Below are 18,814 nucleotides of genomic sequence, written 5' to 3' on the forward strand. Positions count from 1 at the left end.
CTCTCATTCAGTCAGTCATCACCCTTCACTCATTCAGCACATATTAACTGAGTATCTACTGTGTTCCAGGCACTGGGATGACAACAGGGTCTCTCAGGATGCCGCCCTTCAGAACCAACTAGGCATAAACTCCTTCTCTGCCCTGGTGCTTCCAAAGACCTTTGGGAGAAGCCAAGGAGGGAGGCCCACCTGCATGTGTAAGTGGTAGGAGGGAGAGAAGAAAAGGAACTAAAGACAAACAGAACTGCAAAGAAATGCTCAAATTTAACTAGTAGTCTGCTGGTCAATAGTAATACTGATATTATTATTTTAAAACTATTATACGTATATATGATGGGATAATACAAAAAAGTCATTATTTATTGTTGTTAGGAACCAGAATTGTCAGTGTAAAAGAAAACATATAAAAACCAAGGGAATTAAGTTAACAATCCTGGAATGTTAGATTTGAATCCTGGAATGTAAGAGGGAAAGGTCAACGTTGTACTGGTCGTCTTTCCACATGATAAAGTGGTCTAACGAACAATCCTGAAATCTCAGAGGCTCACAGAGACAACATTTATTTCATGCTCATCGGTCAGCCGAGTGACTGCAGTTCAGCTAATCTTTGCCGGGTTGGCTGGGCTGTGCCAGGTTAGCCTGGAATTTAGGCTTTGGGTTGGGGTCAGGTCATCTTTAATGTCCTCATTTGGGGACTCGGGCTAAATGCACAATAGCTATGGGTCCCTCACAGAGAGTGGAGGTTCCGAGACGGCTGGTGAAGCTTCCTGCCTCTTACTGCCTCAGCTCACCACTTGCATCCCATCACTTGTGCCCAAGTCACGGGCCAGGCACGAAGTCCATGGGGTGGGGAAATGTACACCACCCGCAGGGGAGTCATGACAAGGATGAGGAGGGAAGGAAGGACTACCTACCCAATCATGAACTCATGACATTTCCTTTTAAAAAATAAATATTTCCTAGCCCCGTCCACCTAAAAGGCCTAAAAGCAACGGCAATCCAGTAGCAATGAACATCCTCTCACCCAGACTGCAGGTTTCTAAATACTACCCTCCACTAAAAGGAACCAGGACCCCTGAGGGAATGCCTGATTCCAGGTCTTCAGCAGGAAATTAGCATACCTTGTTGTATCAAAGAGCAAGGAAGCTATCAAAAAATAATGGGATCATGTTAAAAGGATACAGGAGATGACATGAAAGGGCTCCCATTGGTTAGAGGCAGGATAATTTATGCATCAAAAAGAATAGTGACTACAACTGACTGAAATGGATTCCCAGCCCCACTCTAACCCTATGGAATCAGAATCTCCAAGGATAAAGCCTAGGCATCTGGATTTTTTTTTTTACGGAGCTCCTCAAGTGATTCTGATGCACAGCCAGGAATGAAAGGCACAGGTTTCCTGACCTTCTGGGAGTCCAGACACTCACAATGCCCATCTTGCTCTCACATGCTGGCGTCTGCTTCCTGGAAAGTCTCGTCTACATCAAACTTACAAGTGTCCCTTATACGTGTGCTTCTGACGCTGGGGTGGTCCAGCCATAACGTGGCAGACATCATCAAGGGGAAAAGTTGCAGTTTTCAGTCTGCTAACAGCAATAACAAGAACAGAAAAGCTGGGACAGCTCCCAGGGTGCTCCTTTTAACCACAGTTTTGACAATGGCAATGAGTAACAAACTCTTCCGTCTCTAGCTAACATATCATAGATCTAAGACATAAAAGTTTAGGGTTTCTCCAGATACCTCGAAGCAGTTCATTCTTAATCCTCACTCTGCAGCAGAATCACCTGGTAAGCTTCTATACAAAACACAGCTGACTGTGTTCTAGACTCTAACCCAGAGACTCAGATTCCATGGTCTAGGGTGGAGTCCAGGCACCCCGTGTCTCCAAGGCTGCCCAGGTGATTCTGATGTGCAGCCACGATTGAGAACCACAGCTCCAAGCTGGTCTTGAAAGCAAAACATCTCCACCTTAATGTCTTGTGACAACTTGGAACGAGATATGCCCTGGAAGAGGCACCTTCCGAACTGCAGTGCCCTGGGAAAAGTCTCGGTCTGCCCCTGCTTGTGCCTCTGAAGAATTCCCCATCCCTTCCCTCCTGCAGTCAGCCCGAACAGCCACCCCAGCCTCCCTGGGCTCAGAGCAGGCTGGGCTATCCTCCTTGATGCTCAGGACAAAGAATAAAGATCCAAGCATCTAAACTGCTCCAGATCAAAGCTAAGCAGAGAACACGAGCAGAGCTAGGTTCAGCTGAGAACTAAGGCAACCATCGCACAACTACTTCCCCAAGAGGCTCCAAGATGTAGTGTGTTGGGTTGTTTTCTGTTTTTGTTTTTGTTTTTAATTAGAAAGAATGTGTAATCCCACATTAGAAGAAAATGGAAAAAGACTGAAGTCAGCCAGTTCAAAAAAGCAAACATAGTTCTGCCCCCCAAACCTAATGAACACCACACCCACCCACACACACACACACACACACCCACACCCCGAAATACAAATCACTGCCACGTCTTCACACAAATGCTGAGTGCAGCTAGCAATACTAGTTTCCCCTTGATTTGTAGTGGGTTGGATGCCAGCTCTAGGAAGGCCTGGATCCTTTGTCTGGCTTTGTATTAAAATATGCTGTTCTTCTCAAAGTCTGTAAGAAGGGCATCATGTTCAGAGTGGTGTTGTGGAATTCACACCATAGTTTTGACATATCCCCCACCCACACCCCTCTTCTCTGAAATCTGCACCCCACTCACAAGGCTGGGTCCTCTCAGCTGTTCTCGCTCATCTTGGCCACCTACTCCTGACCTGAGTCTCTGAACCAGCACTGGACACAGGACTCAGCGGGGCTGGACTAAGATTTGCTGGTTCAGGTGTGGAAGGTGGCTTCCACGGCATCACATAAATATGGGCCCTTTGGGGAGGCCAGGTTGGACCACAGGGGCAGACAGGACAGAGGGCAGGAGAGAGAGGAGAGGGGAAAGCAGAGGAGAGGGAAAAGCAGAGGCGAGGCGGGGAGCAGGGAGAGGGCTTGCGTCCTGCTCGGCTCTTCAGGCTGCCTGAACTCCATGCCATAGCTTCTGAAAGTGCCCCCTTTATGCTTGCAACAAATTATTCTTCTGCCTACTCAGCTACGCGAAATGGATTTCTATTACTTGATAACAAAACCAGGACCCTGACTAAAATAACTGTAAAGCCTCATTATCAACTGCTAAACATTTCCAGGGATTTTTTTTCGAAGACTAAAATCAACTTTTTTTCTCTTTATTGAATATGCTGTTTCTAAAAATATATGTATGCTTTTAACATGAATATGTATGTGTTTTGCTGTGGCAACTGGCTTCAAAATCAGAAACAAGGCAACCACCAGAATTTGGCATCAACAGAAAGAAGGCTCTCTAGGAAACGTTCTCTCCCATCTCTGTCTCAACAGTGAGCGTCTCCAGCAGAGGTGGCCTGGGCAAAGGAATCAGGGTGGTCAGGCCTGACTCAGGTGTGAAGGCGGTAGGCACCAACTGCCCACAGCCCTGCCAGAGGGGGCCAAATGCAGTGACATCCTCTGGAGAACCTAAACACCTGACTCAAAGAGTGAGCACCTCTGAGAATGGAAAGTTCCTGGACGCCCTCTTTAATGGGGGCTTAAATCAATAACGTGAGTTTATAGAGACTTCAAGAGAGAAACCGGGAAACTGAGTCAGTCTAACATGGCCGACTAAATCCTCCCCTCCCAGCCCCAGCATTAGTAGCACAGTGTCAAGAACAAGGTACAGACCTCCGGCTGGATGGCTTTAAACACGGGTATGTCCATTAATGTGATCTGGCTCTGCAACAAAAGAGAATCGAGGTTAGAAAATACTGGAAACCAAAAACAGCTGTCATGTGACTTTGAAACTATACAGAGTAATAAAGTTGTCATAAAGTATGATGCTTAGAAGTCGTACTTCCCCCCTTGAAATAAAAATCAAGATAGAGTAAAAAATTGGGTAAATTTTGAAAATGCCTCGCCCATCCCTTCCCTCTTCATAAATCTTGATCCACCCTTCCTTCTCGAACATGAGACGAACTTCCAAGTTAAGAATGGAGGGACGTCCCTGGTGGTCCAGTGGGTAAGACTCCACATTCCCAATGCAGGGGGCCCGGGTTCACTCCCTGGTCAGGGAACTAGATTCCGCATGCATGCCGCAGCTAAGAAGTCCTCATGCCGCAACTAAAAGATCTCGCGTGCCACAACTAAGACACAGCGCAGCCAAAATAAATAAATTAATTAATTTTAAAAAAAAGAATTGATAATAGTAGTTTGGAGGGTGGGAGTGAAAGTAAGGGGAACATTTTAAGTTTGGATATTTTCGTTCTGTTTGAGTTTTTGTTTCAAGTATGAATTACTTTTACAATTTTAAAAAGTTGCAGACACCATATTATAAGTTAGCATGCTAAACAGAGACACTATCTATTACTGTAAATTTAATTTTTTTTTTAATTGTGGCTTATAGAAAGTGTACGTTTCTTCTGAAGCCTCAGCCTCCTCTAAATTATATGGTAAAGTGCTATTCAAGATGCATCCACAGACCAGTGTTGGACCACAAACTGTTTATTCCACCAGCCCACAATGAGATAATTACGGAATTTGAGAGCAAGCATTTGGAAACTTTTATAGCAATCCCCATGACATTTTTATTGTATTTTTTTTAAAGTATCAGTCCTTAACTGATTGGAAAGGAAAAAACTGGTCCTTTATCACAGCTAGCTTGAGAAGCACTAGTTTTGTCAATAGCGAAAACACACATCCAGTTAAAAATCTGTTCCCATCGCTAGAAGCTCATCAGGTGACAGTAAGAGAAAGCGTCACTGCTGACAGTTTTGCAGGCCAAGGCATGGACTGCGCTGACTTCACATGACCTATACCTATCTCCATATGTCACATGGGATGCCAGGAACCAAGTTAACAGATGCTTCTGTGACAGGCCAGGGAAAGGAGAGATGAGAGCTTCTGGATGCCCACTAATGAGAGAAGACACCTGTCCATTGTACATAGGGCATCTGGGAGGACACAATGCACTGAACAGACGTGGGCTCTGGAATCCACGGGGCTTGGGCATGTGTCTGGACACCATAACTTAATAGCAATATTCTCTTTGACACATGACTTTAACCTCTCCCAGTTTCAGCTGCCACATCTAGAATATGGTGACAATAATCCCTATCTAATAGGATCGTTGTGAGAATTCAAGGCAAGAGGTACAGAATGCCTGGCAGCTAATAGATGCTCTCTCTATATATGTATATGTGTACACATATGTGTGTGTACACATACAGGTGCCAGGTATTCTGTACCTCTTGTCTTGCATTTTCACAAAGATCATATACATGTTTACATGGCATAATTTTTTGGCAAAAGAGGAGTCACATACATGGGCTCATGTACTGGCATATGAACTTATGGCTCCTGCCCAATACATGAGCTAGGAAAGAAGGGACCATTAATTTGTTTGAACATCCATGCTTCAAAGTTGCTCTAAAAAATACTTAAAGGAGGCTGTTACATCAAGTCAGCAAATATTGTCATGAGAAAAAATCTCGTGTCAAGAATACATTGGAGAAAAATGGCAGCACACATGGTATGTCAGCTGTAACCACAATCCAGGGCTCAGGTGCAGAATTGTGGTCACCTCTTGGCACAATTTAAAGGTGGTCCAAGATCACTGGATTTCTGGGAAACACAGGATGCAGGCCAAAGCATACCATCCCCAGGGCTGAGGAGGAGACGGAAATAAGCAGGTGACTTCATCCCTCCAAGGGGCTGGTGCTCGTCATGGGCACTGAGGTGAAATGCCTCCACTAACGGAAGCTCAGCAGAGACGTGGATGGCACCAGGGAGTCCGAGCTCTTCCACCTCTGGGTCCACCCACCTGTGGCAAGCGGGCCCTGGACGTCAGCACAACGTGAGTGGTTACTATGTGCTGAAGCCCACGGGCTTGTGTGTCTGGCCCAGAGCCACAGGGCCCTAAGCTCCGTCCCAGGCAGTGCAAACAGACTGGCATTTCTCCTGCCAGACCCGTGGAGATTGTTAGCCAAGTGCTCCTCACACGTGGATTAATTCTGCCATCCTGGGGAACAGAAAGGCCTTGTGAACACAGGAGATTTCAGCTGAGAGCTCACAGGGCCTTGGAAATCTCTCCCACAGTTCAAGTTAACTCCCAATCCGGAAGAACCGGCAGGATGCTTGCAATGTCCCTTAGGAAAAGAACCAAAAGTCTGCTAATATGAAAATGAGAAAACTTCCTTTCCATCCTGCCATCAGTTCTAGGGTTTGCTACTGAACTTCCAAATGATGTATTAAAATAGTGACTTTACATTTCATAGTTTTTTGGATGGTCCGAGTTTCAAATATTCTGATTCCCACTCAGACCGTAAATCAGAAAATGTGTTCAGGTATTTTATTCAAGACAAACCACAAGAGAGGACACGAGACTGAAAATGGAATGGTTGGTCCCAAACACACAATCAGAGGGTTTTCAGAAGAATCTCTCCTATTTCTATCTTCTCGATTCTGGCCAAAAAAAGATGCAGTGTCCAGAGCAAGAATACATAGATAGATAGGTAAAATCATCAGATTATAAATTTCATGTCATTTTACTACAAAGCCAAACACACGTTGGAAAGGTTGCTGATGAGCAATCCTTCTCCAGAAGTTGGAGGCAGGCAGTTTTACCAAAAGGGAGGATGTGGGTAGGAGTGGGGACCAGAGGGCAAGGTCAGGTCCTGCTCCTTCTCACAGCTGGCTCCCAGGCTCCTAGGGGTGTGGCACAGCCTCAACAGAAACACAAGACAATGAGGCCCTCGTGGTTCCTGCCGTAGTGAGGGCACGTGCCTGTGATGAGGACACTCAGGAACAAGTCTCTTAATGGCTTCCCCTTATTTTCAAAAATAAAGCCTTAATACAGGATGTCCAATTAAGCTAGTCACCTGGCAATGCCTTCCTTTACCCTAACTCCTTCTCCCACCTCCTCCCTCCTAGCCCAGGGCCCCCTACAAATCCATGCTTTTTAAGGAAATGGCCAATTTCCACATATTACAGAACGTTTCTGTAGAGATGAAGCCTTCAGAATGGAGAGACCTAGTGGATCGCGTCACAATACAGCCCTACAGAAAAAGAGGAGGTGGTTTTATGTGGATAAATGACAGCAAATTAGCCAAAAAGAAAACAAACTGGTTTTTGCATATGTTGAATGTAGTGTTTTGCCCTCTAACAGCGGCTGACTAAACCCCCTCTTCCCAGCCACAACCTTTTAGTGTAAGGCTCTCCCCGAGTCCAAATAAACAAAGAAAGCTGTTGGCAAATCAGTGGTATGTCTTATAATAGAAGATATCTTTCAATTTGCATTTAGATCAATCCAAATGAGCCCCAGAAGGGCTCATGGAACAAAAAGTAATCAGCTCCAAAGATACATTCCGGCTTCTACTCCCAGAGCTGCTGTGTCTGACAATTTTAGAATCATAGTCAAGGAAATGCAAATTAAAGAGGAAGACACCATTTGTGGTCCATCAGTGCCATCACACTAATGGGACTATGAGTTGCTCAGTTCTTTTTGGAAAGTAATCTGGCAGCAACCCATAAAAAAAAAAAAATGTTCTTAACATTTAATTTATTTTTTAATGTCAAACTTACAAAAAATTTGCAAGAATAATATGATAAATTCTATAACCTTTCACCTAGCTTCATGATTAACATTTGGCCTCATTTGCTTTATTTTTATGTATATAATTATATATATATATATATATATATAAAATTATATACACACACATTTTTTCTGAACCATTTGAGAGTAAAATACAGATATTATGACTCTTCACCTCTTAATCCTTCAGCATTTTATTTCCCAAGAACAAGATGAGCCTCTTACATAATGATAAAATTATTATACTTAGGAAATTTATCATTGGTACAACCGTATTATCTAATATACAGTCCACATTCAAAATTTGCTAATTATCCCAATACTGTCTTTTACAGCAAGTTTTTCCTCATCCAGGATCAGGCACTACGTTTAGATATTACCTCCTAAAAATTGAAATGAGCATACTGTTGACACAGCAATACCAATTCATACAGAAAGAAAAGCACTGGTATATAAGAAGATTAGAGAGAGAGAGATCTACATTTAGATACAGAGATGAATATAGATGTTTACTGAACAATTATTTGTAGTAGTAAAAATCTGGAAGTAATCTAAAAGGCCATCAAAAAGGGAACTTGTTGAAAAAAATTATGGTACATGCAGACTCTGGAATATTATGCAGCTATTAAAAACAGAGAATTAAATCTATACCTATTGATCTAGAAGAATGTCCATGACCTGCTGATGATAAAGACAAGTTCCTGCTTTGCTTTGTGCTCTGCTTCCAGCCACTGGGGAGAAGGACTGAGGTCTAGCTGCAGAGCGCCCCACTAAAACTATAAGGACCTTTGAAATGATCGTAACCCTTTTGACCATAAAATGACACACATTAACAGGAAACCACATTAAACAAATGCATGGTTTGATGACTTAATTATAAGACAAACACCTTATAACCATCATCCAGGTCAAGAAACAGCCACCCCAATCGATGGCAGAATGGACCCCAGAAATGTGGTATATACACACAATGAAGTATTATTTGACCTTAAAAAGAAAGGAAATTCTGACACATGCAACAACATAGATGAACCTCATGGACACTATGCCAAGTGAAATAAGCCAGTTACAAAAAGACAAACACACACTGTATTGTTCCACTTATATGAGATACCTGGAGTAGTCAGATTCATAGAGACAGAAAGTAAATGGTGGGGGCTGGGGGGAATGGAGAGTTGTTTAATGGGCACAGAGTTTCGGGTCTGCAAGATGAAAACAGCTCTGAAGATTGGTTGCACAGTCATGTGAATGTACTTATTAACACAACTGAACTGTACACTTAAAATGGTTAAGATGGTAATTTTTGTGTTACATATAGTTCACCACAATTAAGAAAAAAAAAAAAGAGTTCCTCCATGTGCCTTGTCCCAATCACAAGTCCCTCCCTCCTGTCAAAAGTAACCACTATCTTGACTTTCCTCAAGTTTCTCTATAATTTTCTCACCCAAGTAGTTTACCAAGACTGTATCTTGGTATTGACCATTCTGGGTTGCCCAGGCATGACCAAGAACTTGCATTGAGTGCCAAGATTTATTTATTGGATCAATGGAATGTCACATACAAGGGGGAAATTTAGTTCAGAGTTGGGTCATCCTCCTTGTCACTGGAATGCTACAATTCCTCAACTGAGTTATGAACTTGGTGGGGGGGAGGGGTTCCAGCCAAGATGGAGTAACAGTATATTCTTTCAATATGTAGGTTTGAATCTTTTTTTATTTTGTGAACATCTTCTTAAATTATAGTTTAAGTATTTGTTCAGTTTCCTTGCCTTTTATTCTCCTCTTTCAGGGATTTACATTATCTGTATGTTGGATCTTCTTTGCTTATCATTAATATTTGTCACTTTTTAAAAATGAATTTATTTATTTATTTATTTATTTTGCGGTACACAGGCCTCTCACTGTTGTGGCCTCTCCCGCTGCGGAGCACAGGCTCCAGATGCGCAGGCTCAGCAGCCATGGCTCATGGGCCTAGCTGCTCCGTGGCATGTGGGATCTTCCCGGACCGGGGCACGAACCCGTGTCCCCTACATCGGCAGGCAGACTCTCAACCACTGTGCCACCAGGAAAGCCCCCAATTTATTTCTTTTTTTATGGCTGTGTTGTGTCTTCATTGTTGCATGCAGGTTTTCTCTAGTTGTAGCAAGCGGGGATTACTCTTCGTTGTGGTGCATGGGCTTCTCATTGCAGTGGCTTCTCTTTGTTGCAAGGCACAGGCTCTAGACGCACAGGCTTCAGTAGTTGTGGCACGTGGGCTCAGTAGTTGTGGCTCGTGGGCTCTAGAGCTGGGCTCTAGATTGCAGGCTCAGTAGTTGTGGCGCACGGGGTTAGTTGCTCCACGGCATGTGGGAATCTTTCCGGATCAGGGCTCGAACCTGTGTCCCCTTCATTGACAGGCAGATTCTTAACCACTGCACCACCAGGGAAGTCCTATCACTTTTTTCAAAGTCTTATTATCTCTTTCTTCATTTACTTTGATCTTAAAATTTTTCCTCCCTTAAGGCATTTTCTGTTATGTTTATCTATTCTTGTGTTCCTTCTAGTTCAACATTCATTTCCAAAATAACTTTTATTTTCAATGCTTTCCTAACTCTGCCACCTCATTTCTGAGATTTTTCTATTTCAGACTTATGTTGTTCATGTCTTACAGTGTGATCTTAATATCTTCTCTTAGCTTATTTTGAAATAGAAAGGTTATAGTTTTTAAATGTTTTATGGCATGTCTTTCTGGCATGCTTTTGTTATCTACAGAATTCTGTCCTTATTCTTTTTTTCTTATAATAACTTTGAAAGACTTGATATCAATAATTTTCTGTTGCTTATTTTTATGTAAAATTAGTTTTCCTAATTTTCTAGAGGGGAACATGGCTCAGGGTAGCTTTTCTAACTTCATATAGCTTCATTTGGTTACTTTCATGCAGTGTTCAACAACATGCAGTTGTTTTTTGAGATTTCACACACACACACACACACACACACACACACACACACACACACAATTTATTTAGACCTCCTTTTTCCTTAACTTTCCCTATCCTGATCATTTTCAGTCCACTCTCATACTGAATTTCTCTTTGATATGGAGCCTTCTTCTGGAAGTGAGCCCTGGTTGGTTGGTCTCAAGAGCTCATAGGGCTAGTCCACGGATCTCTTCCACCCACCCATTATCTGAGTGTTCAAAATTTCTGTCAGTTTCAGTTGCTATGCTCACATTAACCTGCCGAACTTTCCAGTGAATTCCTGATGGAAATTCTGGGGTTCTCCTATTCTGTAGTCTGTCAAATGCCCCAATACTTACTTCTGCTTTCTCTTATACTAAAGCTGATACTCTGCAGGTCTTTTTGATACTGATGGAGTACCCCAGCCATTTGTATTTTGGGTTTGATAGGGATAACTTGACACCTAATTTTATTGTAAATATTTCTCATGGGTTTCAGGGTTTGCTATCTAGTTGTTCTGGATGTTTTTATGTGGGGATTCAGGGAGAATAAAGAACTATGCTGCCGCCACCGCCATCTTCCCAGAATCACTCAAATGATTTTTTTATTGGGCTCTTGTGTCTGGCTTTTTCCTATCTTTCATATTATTAGACAGGAAACTAAAATACCAGGTGGTCTGGTTCAATTCCAACACCTGGCAGCTCCAATGCTTCCCCAAAGACCAAAGACTCCAGGGGACCTGGCTTCACATCTAAGCTGAAGACACGCTGGCTCTGGCAGGAGAAGCCAAGTGTTAGTACTGCACCCTCAGAGCGTTCACTGCCCTTCCCTACAGTCTTCCCAGACTGGGCTGGGCTGAGCAACACTCTAGGGCTGAGACTAGAAAACCAGGCCCAAAATCTCACCAAGGGGTCTGGCTGGACAATGATGTTCTAGGCGCAGCCTAACTCTCTGCCTTTCCACGTGGGGAACAACTATAAAGGGATTTTTAAACCTCATTATTGCTTCATCCCTTTCACAAAGCTAAAAAACACAGCTCAAAAATACAACAAGCAGTTTGTGACCACCTAGAGGGCTGGGATAGGGAGGGTGGGAGGGAGGGAGACGCAAGAGGGAAGAGATATGGGGACATATGTATATGTATAACTGATTCACTTTGTTATAAAGCAGAAACTAACACACCATTGTAAAGCAATTATACTCCAATAAAGATGTTAAAAAAAAAAAAAAAACCAACAAGCAGGACTTCCCTGGTGGCTCAGTGGTTAAGAACCTGCCTGCCAACACAGTGGACACCAGTTCGAGCCCTGGTCCGGGAAGATCCTACATGCCACAGAGCAACTAAGCCCGTGTGCCACAACTACTGAGCCTGCATGCTGCAACTACTGAAGCCCATACACCTAGAGCCCATGCTCCACAAAAAATAGAAGCCACCACAATGAGAAGCCTGTGCACCGCAACGAAGAGTAGCTCCCACCTGCTGCAACTAGAGAAAGCCCGCGCACAGCAATGCAGACCCAACACAGCCAAAAAAAAAAAAAAAAAAAAAATACAACAAGCAAACAAAAGCAAATAGAATATAGAGGCTAAGCCAACAGCCAGCAAGGTCCATGATGTCTTCTAAAGGAGAGAGACGCACTACAGTTTTGTGCCTGAGAGGACAGACTAGCACTACACTGTCTAATACAGTGGTCACTAGCCTCACTAGCGGCTACTGAGGATCTGAAATGTCGCCAGCACTCTTAAGTTTAGAAGACTACTTTGAGTTTTGAAGATATAGCGTGAAAAAAGAATGCGAAGTATCTCAACAATTTCATGTTGTTTACAGGTTGAAATGATAATATTTTAGATACAGCAAGTTAAATAAAAAATATTTTAAAGTAATTTCACCTTTTTTAATGTGGCTACTAAAAATTTTTTAATTGCATATGTGGTTCAGATTATATTTCTACTGGTCTAGAATGTCAGAAGCCCTGGTTTTAAAGCCCAGACAGATAATGCCACTTACTATCTGTATGAAGAGGTGATTTTCCTCTCTATACCGGTGACAGTATACTGGAAATAATAAATATGCTTAATTTGTAAGGCTGTGGTGAAAAGTAAGTTAGATTAATGCATGTAAAACATTTAGCACAAGACCTAGACAAAGTAGGTGTTCAAAAGTGGGAGCTGCCCTTGTTATCACCATCCAGCATTAGGTGAATAATCAGGAGATGAAGGTTTCAGACCTGGCTCTGCCCACATCTGGCTACATGATCCAGGTTAAAAAAAAAACAATCTCTTAGATCCTTAGTTTCTTTCTTAGAAAATCGGGAGCTAATAATCTGCCTCATCAGGTTGTTCTGAGGACTGAATTCTTCTAGTCAACGTGTACTATGAGGGAGGCACTATTCTGGGCAATGGGGAAAGAGCCGTGAAAGAGTTCGATAAAGTTCCTGTCCTTCGGGAGTTTGCATCCTAGTGGAGGAGACAGACCATACAAAACACTATTACAGAATGTACTGTTGGGCAGTCACTAGAGATATGAAGAAAACAGAGCAGGGTCAGGGAAGCGTGTGATGTACAGATGCTACTTTAGCCCGTGAAATTCCTGTCTAAGGGCTGACATCTGAACAGAGACTGGGAGACATGTGGGAAAGAGCCATTAGGACAGAAGGAAGAAGAAGCACAGGACCCTGTGCAGGGGGATGCCAGGTGAGTCTGGGGAAGAAAGGCAGCTGGCGTGTAGCTGGGGAGCAAGGAGATGGGGCAGGAGAGGAGTCTTGGCCAGACCACGGGGCCCTGGAGGCTCGCGAGGAATTCCGGATCTCATTCTAGTATACGGGAGCCCCTAAAGAGTTTTACACTGGTTTTAAAAGGATCCCTCAGACACACTGAGGGAGGTGACATATGTGCCAGGCTCAGCATGGCCTGGCACAAAGTAAACGTGGGAGCAAGTGATGGCAGAGCAAAGAGATGGGGCCCACTTAGCTCCATAGACCCCTGGAGGGCACCAAACCTGTTACAGCAAGGGGACCGGGAAAAAGTGGGCATGGCCGGAAATACTTCCGTGGTTCTGCAGAGAAATGCAGCCCTGGGCAGCGCTTGCAATCAGGTCACCCCAGAGCCGACGTCCTCCCTCCACCCTCAAAGTGCACAAGGAAGAAACCAGGTCATGGCAAAACGAGGAGCCAAGCCTGCTCCTCCACAACAAAGAAGCACAGGGTCCGACCAGCAGCAATACACTGGCTGAAGGAAAAACAATGCTTTTTAATCTATAATTACAGAATTTGTTCAAATAATATTGTCTATCATTGTAGAAAACAGTCATTGTAAAAATATAGAAAGTACAAATAAACAAAAAGAAGAAAAATTAAATTCCAATTATTTAGAATCCTACAACCGGAAACTACAGTAAATATTATGTTTGGCTATACAGGTATCCACATATTTAAGAATATGTAAACATCGGATCTAGACCTCTTCTTATGCAAATATATATATGTAGGTGCTGTGCATGCTTTTTAAAAATGGCACTATTCTCTGTAAGTTGTGACGTAACCCAGCAGTCCCCAACCTTTTTGACACCAGGGACTGGTTTTGTGGAAGACAATTTTTCCACCAGGTGGGGAGGAGCGGACGGTTCAGGCGGCAATGCAAGCGATGGGCTGTGGCAGATGAAGCTTCGCTCACTCGCCCGCCGCTCACCTCCTACTGTGCAGCCCGCTTCCTAACAGGCCGCGGACCAGTACCCGTCCTCAGCCCAGGGGTTGGGGACCCCTGCTGTAACCTGCTCCTTTCACTTACTATTCATACATATTGTGTACGCCTTCCAAGGTAGTTAAATTCCTAGATAGACAACTTCCTTTTTTTTTATCCTTCAAAGTTATTTATTATTTTGCTTTCATATAATTATATTATACATTCCTTCCTTAATTCTTTTTTTAATTTTGATCTTTATAGTAATGCAACAAGTATTAAAATTAATTTTGTAATGCATCTGTAACCAGACAGGTACAAAGGTTTTTCTGCTCCAACAATTTTTCCAAACCAGGTACTGTAATACACCTACTGAAAATATTTGTGGGTTTTTTTACTTTTAAAAATTTTTTATTGAAATATAGTTTATTCACAATGTTGTGTTAGTTTTAGGTGTACAGCAAAGTGATTCAGCTATACATATATATATATATATATATATATATTCTTTTTTTACATTCTCTTCCATTATAGGTTATTACAAGATATTGAGTATAGTTCCCTGTGCTACACAGTAGGTCCTTCTTTGTTGTCTCTTTTATATAGAGTAGTGTGTATATTTTAATCCAAACTCCTAATTTATCCCTGCCTGCAGACATCACCCTTTATTAATGCCACATGGTATTTCATAAAGAATACTTTATTCGTCAATACCCTGTTGTTGGATATACGGCTTGTTTCCAATCTGAGCAAACAACCCTGAGCAGCGACCCCCTCGAGCTCCCCGTTGTGGTGCCCAGCCACCCACATCAGTCCTGTTACTTACAGCAAACTCCTCGGGAGTCACTTTCAGGACATCGAAGACAACGGCATCGTAGCTCTTGCTGGCATAGTCGCAGCCCTGGCCCTCCAGAGAGTCTGAGCTGCTGCTGCCCTGCGGAGGACAGGGAGAGATGGGGCCGCCTGAGCAGTCTGGCTGACTCCACAATCACTGACTCCCAAACCTCAGAACTGAGGATGCAAGAGGGGCAGAACCCTACAATGATAAAAGCTTCTGTTGTTTAGTGCTTTACCCTATTCCAGGCACTGTGTTAAGCACTTCATATGCATAATCTAATTTAATTCTCATAACAACTCTCTGAGTACACACTATTATTATTCCCATCCTACAGATAAGGAAGTAGAGGCAGTGCTACTTCCCCAATGTATCTCACCTAGGAAACTGAAGAGCCAGAATGTGAGCCCAGTTGTATATCTCTCTTACCCCTCAATCATACATGCCCTCACTCACTACACCCCAACTGCTTCCAGCTGCCTCTGTGGCGGAGGGGCGGTGAAAAGATACAGCCCACCCTTCACATCTTAGGAGGCCTGAGGAGATCACCTGTTGTGTTATGTTTTTCAAACATTACCTGGTTTCACCTTTTTTTTTTTTTCCACTTAAATTCATTGCAGGAAATTATTATACAAAATGTTAAACTGACTCTCAAGGCTTATTTCATGTAGGGGCCACTTGGAATTCAAAGCCTGTTAGCTGATGAGGTGAGAGGTAACCGGCCAGTTTTGGAGACGGCGTGAAAGTTATATTTAGTAGAGCCCCTTGTTAAAAAGAACACCGGGAGTCCTGCACGTAAAGGAAAGGTCTCCTGTAAAAGAGCGAGTTAAACTCCCCAAATGTGGCCAGTTACATGAAACCCAACACTGTAGGCATCCCAGAATGTTGAACATACCTTCTCTTCAATTTTACTTAATTCCATCAAATTCTACTTTGGGGAACCAGTAGAGCTTACCACCCCAAAACTGTGCCCTGTTCATAAATGGTTTTATTCGTCTCAACCTGTGAAGAGGGATTTTGTGGTTTCCATTAGCCTCAACATCTTGGACCGGGATTTAGAGAATATGCTTTTATTAATTCCCCTTTATTTCACTCTTTCCAAAATGGCTATATCTGGAAAAACTTTGCAATCTTACTGGAAACTAGAGTGTTTTTAGGCCAGGGAGGGAAACCAATAGTCAACAACTGAAAACGTGAGGTTAAAAGGAGGAGCAGAAACTTAAACCTGTAGATTTCAATAGGCCTCTGTCATTTAAAGGCTACCACAAACTCTAAGATGATCTTAAGAAGCTCTGAGCTCTGAAGTCAGACAGGCCTGCTTAGAATGCCAGCTCCACCCGAGCTGCTGTCTGACCTCTTCACTTCGTGGAGCCTCAGCTACCACCTGTAAAATGGCACCATTAGAACCCACTCCCCAGGGCTGTGGCACAGGTCATACAAAATGAAGCTTACAAAGCAACTGGCAGGATCCCCTCCCTGGGCGATGCTGATTCAAGGGGCCTGGGTGGGCTCAGGCATGGCTATTTTGAAAGTTCCACGGGCGATGGGACATTCTCCTCTGAGGAGAATCTGTGTTACACTTTTGAAAAGTAATAAAGACTAATCCTGAATACTTCTGGAATTGGCCATCTATTCTACCCCTCGGTCTTACAGACCCTGAGCAATGGCTACCAATAAATCATTCTGCACTTCCATGTTCCCCTTCCACGGAGCAGCCTGAAGCAGGTGACGGGGCTGACCTTCTTCCGGGGAACGTAATGTCATCGTGGTCAGGACCAGCGGCTCCAGAGTCACAGAGGCCTGGCTGTGAATCCCCACCCACCGCTGACCAGCTGTGTGATTTGAAGCCAGTTCATTCACTGCTCCCTGCCTCAGTTTCCTCACCTATAAACTGGGGGTGAAACAACAGCACATGCCTGATGGGGTTACTGTGAGGATTAAGTGAGATCATGCCTGTGGAATGTACAAAAGAAGTGCCCGGTATATAGTTAAGCACTAAATCACGGGTGTCTATCTGTATAAACGTGTCACTCAGTCATCAAAATGTATTGAGCACTTCAATTAGACATGCACTCATTTGTTCATTCATTCAACAAATATTTATTAAGCTCTCACCATGTTCTGGATACACATATACATGTATATTTGTATATATACACATATATGTAGATATATATAGTATATATGTGTGTTTGCACACATATGTGTATGTATACATATATACACAGACGGAAGCTAAAAAAGAAAGAAATTTTACTCTAGACGGAGTGTAAACTGTAAATGGAAAGAGAAGTCTGATTCCTCCAGTTACCAGACAGAGTCCATTCCTGGAATTTCAGGTTTTATAACTTTCCTGTAACACCCCATTGCACCTGCCCCAAACATACACACTCATACAAGCGGCCTTATTTAATCAAAAGTTGCCCCAAATACATTCAGTGGTAGCGGTGGAGGTGGTGGTGGTGATGACGACGCAGTAACTTTATTTAAATGTATACTGGCGCCATCTGGGAATTTTAACGGGTACCCACAAGTCTGCTTTCAGAACCAGAGATCAAGCTAAGGAATTTTTTTAAAGGGTTATAAGAAATGGATTGGTTCCTATGAATTCTAGCTGATTGCACAGGATCATTTCAAAACCCCAGCTCGACCATGAGCGCCTTGTGAGCTCAGAACACGGAGCACCCCCTTGTCCATTTGTCACAGGAGCCCAGCGTTACGCATCTGACATGGTGGTCTCCCCAGGCCTCAGATGACACCCCATCCCCCGCCTGCCTCTGTTCTATTACAGAACTTGGAAAGCAAACTCCCAAACCCCCAGGGCAGGGGCCCGAGCCCAGGCCACTCTCGACCACCAGCCCTTACAGCCATTTCCTCCTGAGCAAGGTAAATAGGAACATGGGGCCAGCTGGAAGCACTTCTGTCTGACTTCATTCCAGAATGTGTGACCTATTTATAATCAGCCACGGCTTTGCTTGGGAAAGGTCTGATCCCTTCTTGCCACCAAAATGGAATGGGGCACTTGCTACAACTGGACTAGGCAGGTATTTATCTTTCTTTGAAGAGAACGACTTCAGAAAACACACTGATCCTCAGGACTGACTGCCTCCCAAATCTCACGCCTGGCATGGCTGGTCGGGAGGGCTAAGAATGGTGGCATTCATGGAGGCCTGCAGCCTCCAGGCCAAGACTCAGGGGGCCTGGGTCAGCTGCAAGGAGCCCCGGCCCACCCACCCCACCCACGGCCCCGGCCCGGCCCCGCAGCCCCAGTACCTGTGGAGTGGCAGAGGTGACCAGCACGCTAGCCATCAGACCATTCTTCTTGTACATAGTCTCCGGGCCACAGGGAGCTTCAGGGCAGCCTCTGTCGGTGACATAACCTGTCTGGAGAAGTCCTGCAAGGCAAAGGGGCTCATAAAAACCAGCCTTCAAACCCAAGCTAATCCCACCCTGGGAGAGAGCTGTGCTGGACTTGAGCTGGTGACCCCAGAGGAGACCTTCAGAGAAAGGTTACAAGCTGGTGGCCTTCAGGCTAAATATGGCCCACAGATGTAGTCAGCTAGGCTTGTACAGGTTTTAGTATTTTTTAAATTAACCACCAACATTTAAAAATTGGAAGGTTTCACACAGAATTCTGGATTTGTGACTTTTCTGGCAGCACTGGGCCCCATTCCTGCATGACGGCCGTCAGCTGG

General features: G+C 43.8%; 1 protein-coding gene across 9 annotated transcripts in view; it reads right to left on the reverse strand.

Annotated features, from left to right (window-relative positions):
• RALGPS1 (Ral GEF with PH domain and SH3 binding motif 1) overlaps positions 1-18,449 on the reverse strand; it is a gene marked incomplete at both ends in the record, with an annotated part of 243,661 nt that extends 225,212 nt beyond the window's left edge. For 8 of the 9 annotated variants that reach the window (XM_079706614.1, XM_079706613.1, XM_079706612.1 and 5 more), the window contains 3 exons: positions 3,762-3,812; positions 15,111-15,218; positions 18,393-18,449. In XM_079706614.1, coding sequence (XP_079562740.1) covers positions 3,762-3,812; positions 15,111-15,218; positions 18,393-18,449 — 216 coding nt within the window. The remainder of the gene's footprint in view (positions 1-3,761; positions 3,813-15,110; positions 15,219-18,392) is intronic. The other variant, XM_079706615.1, reaches the window with a different exon arrangement.
• Between the last annotated feature and the right edge of the window lie 365 nt (positions 18,450-18,814).

Source organism: Hyperoodon ampullatus (genome assembly GCF_949752795.1).
Source record: "Hyperoodon ampullatus genome assembly, chromosome: 6".
NCBI lineage: Eukaryota > Metazoa > Chordata > Mammalia > Artiodactyla > Ziphiidae > Hyperoodon > Hyperoodon ampullatus.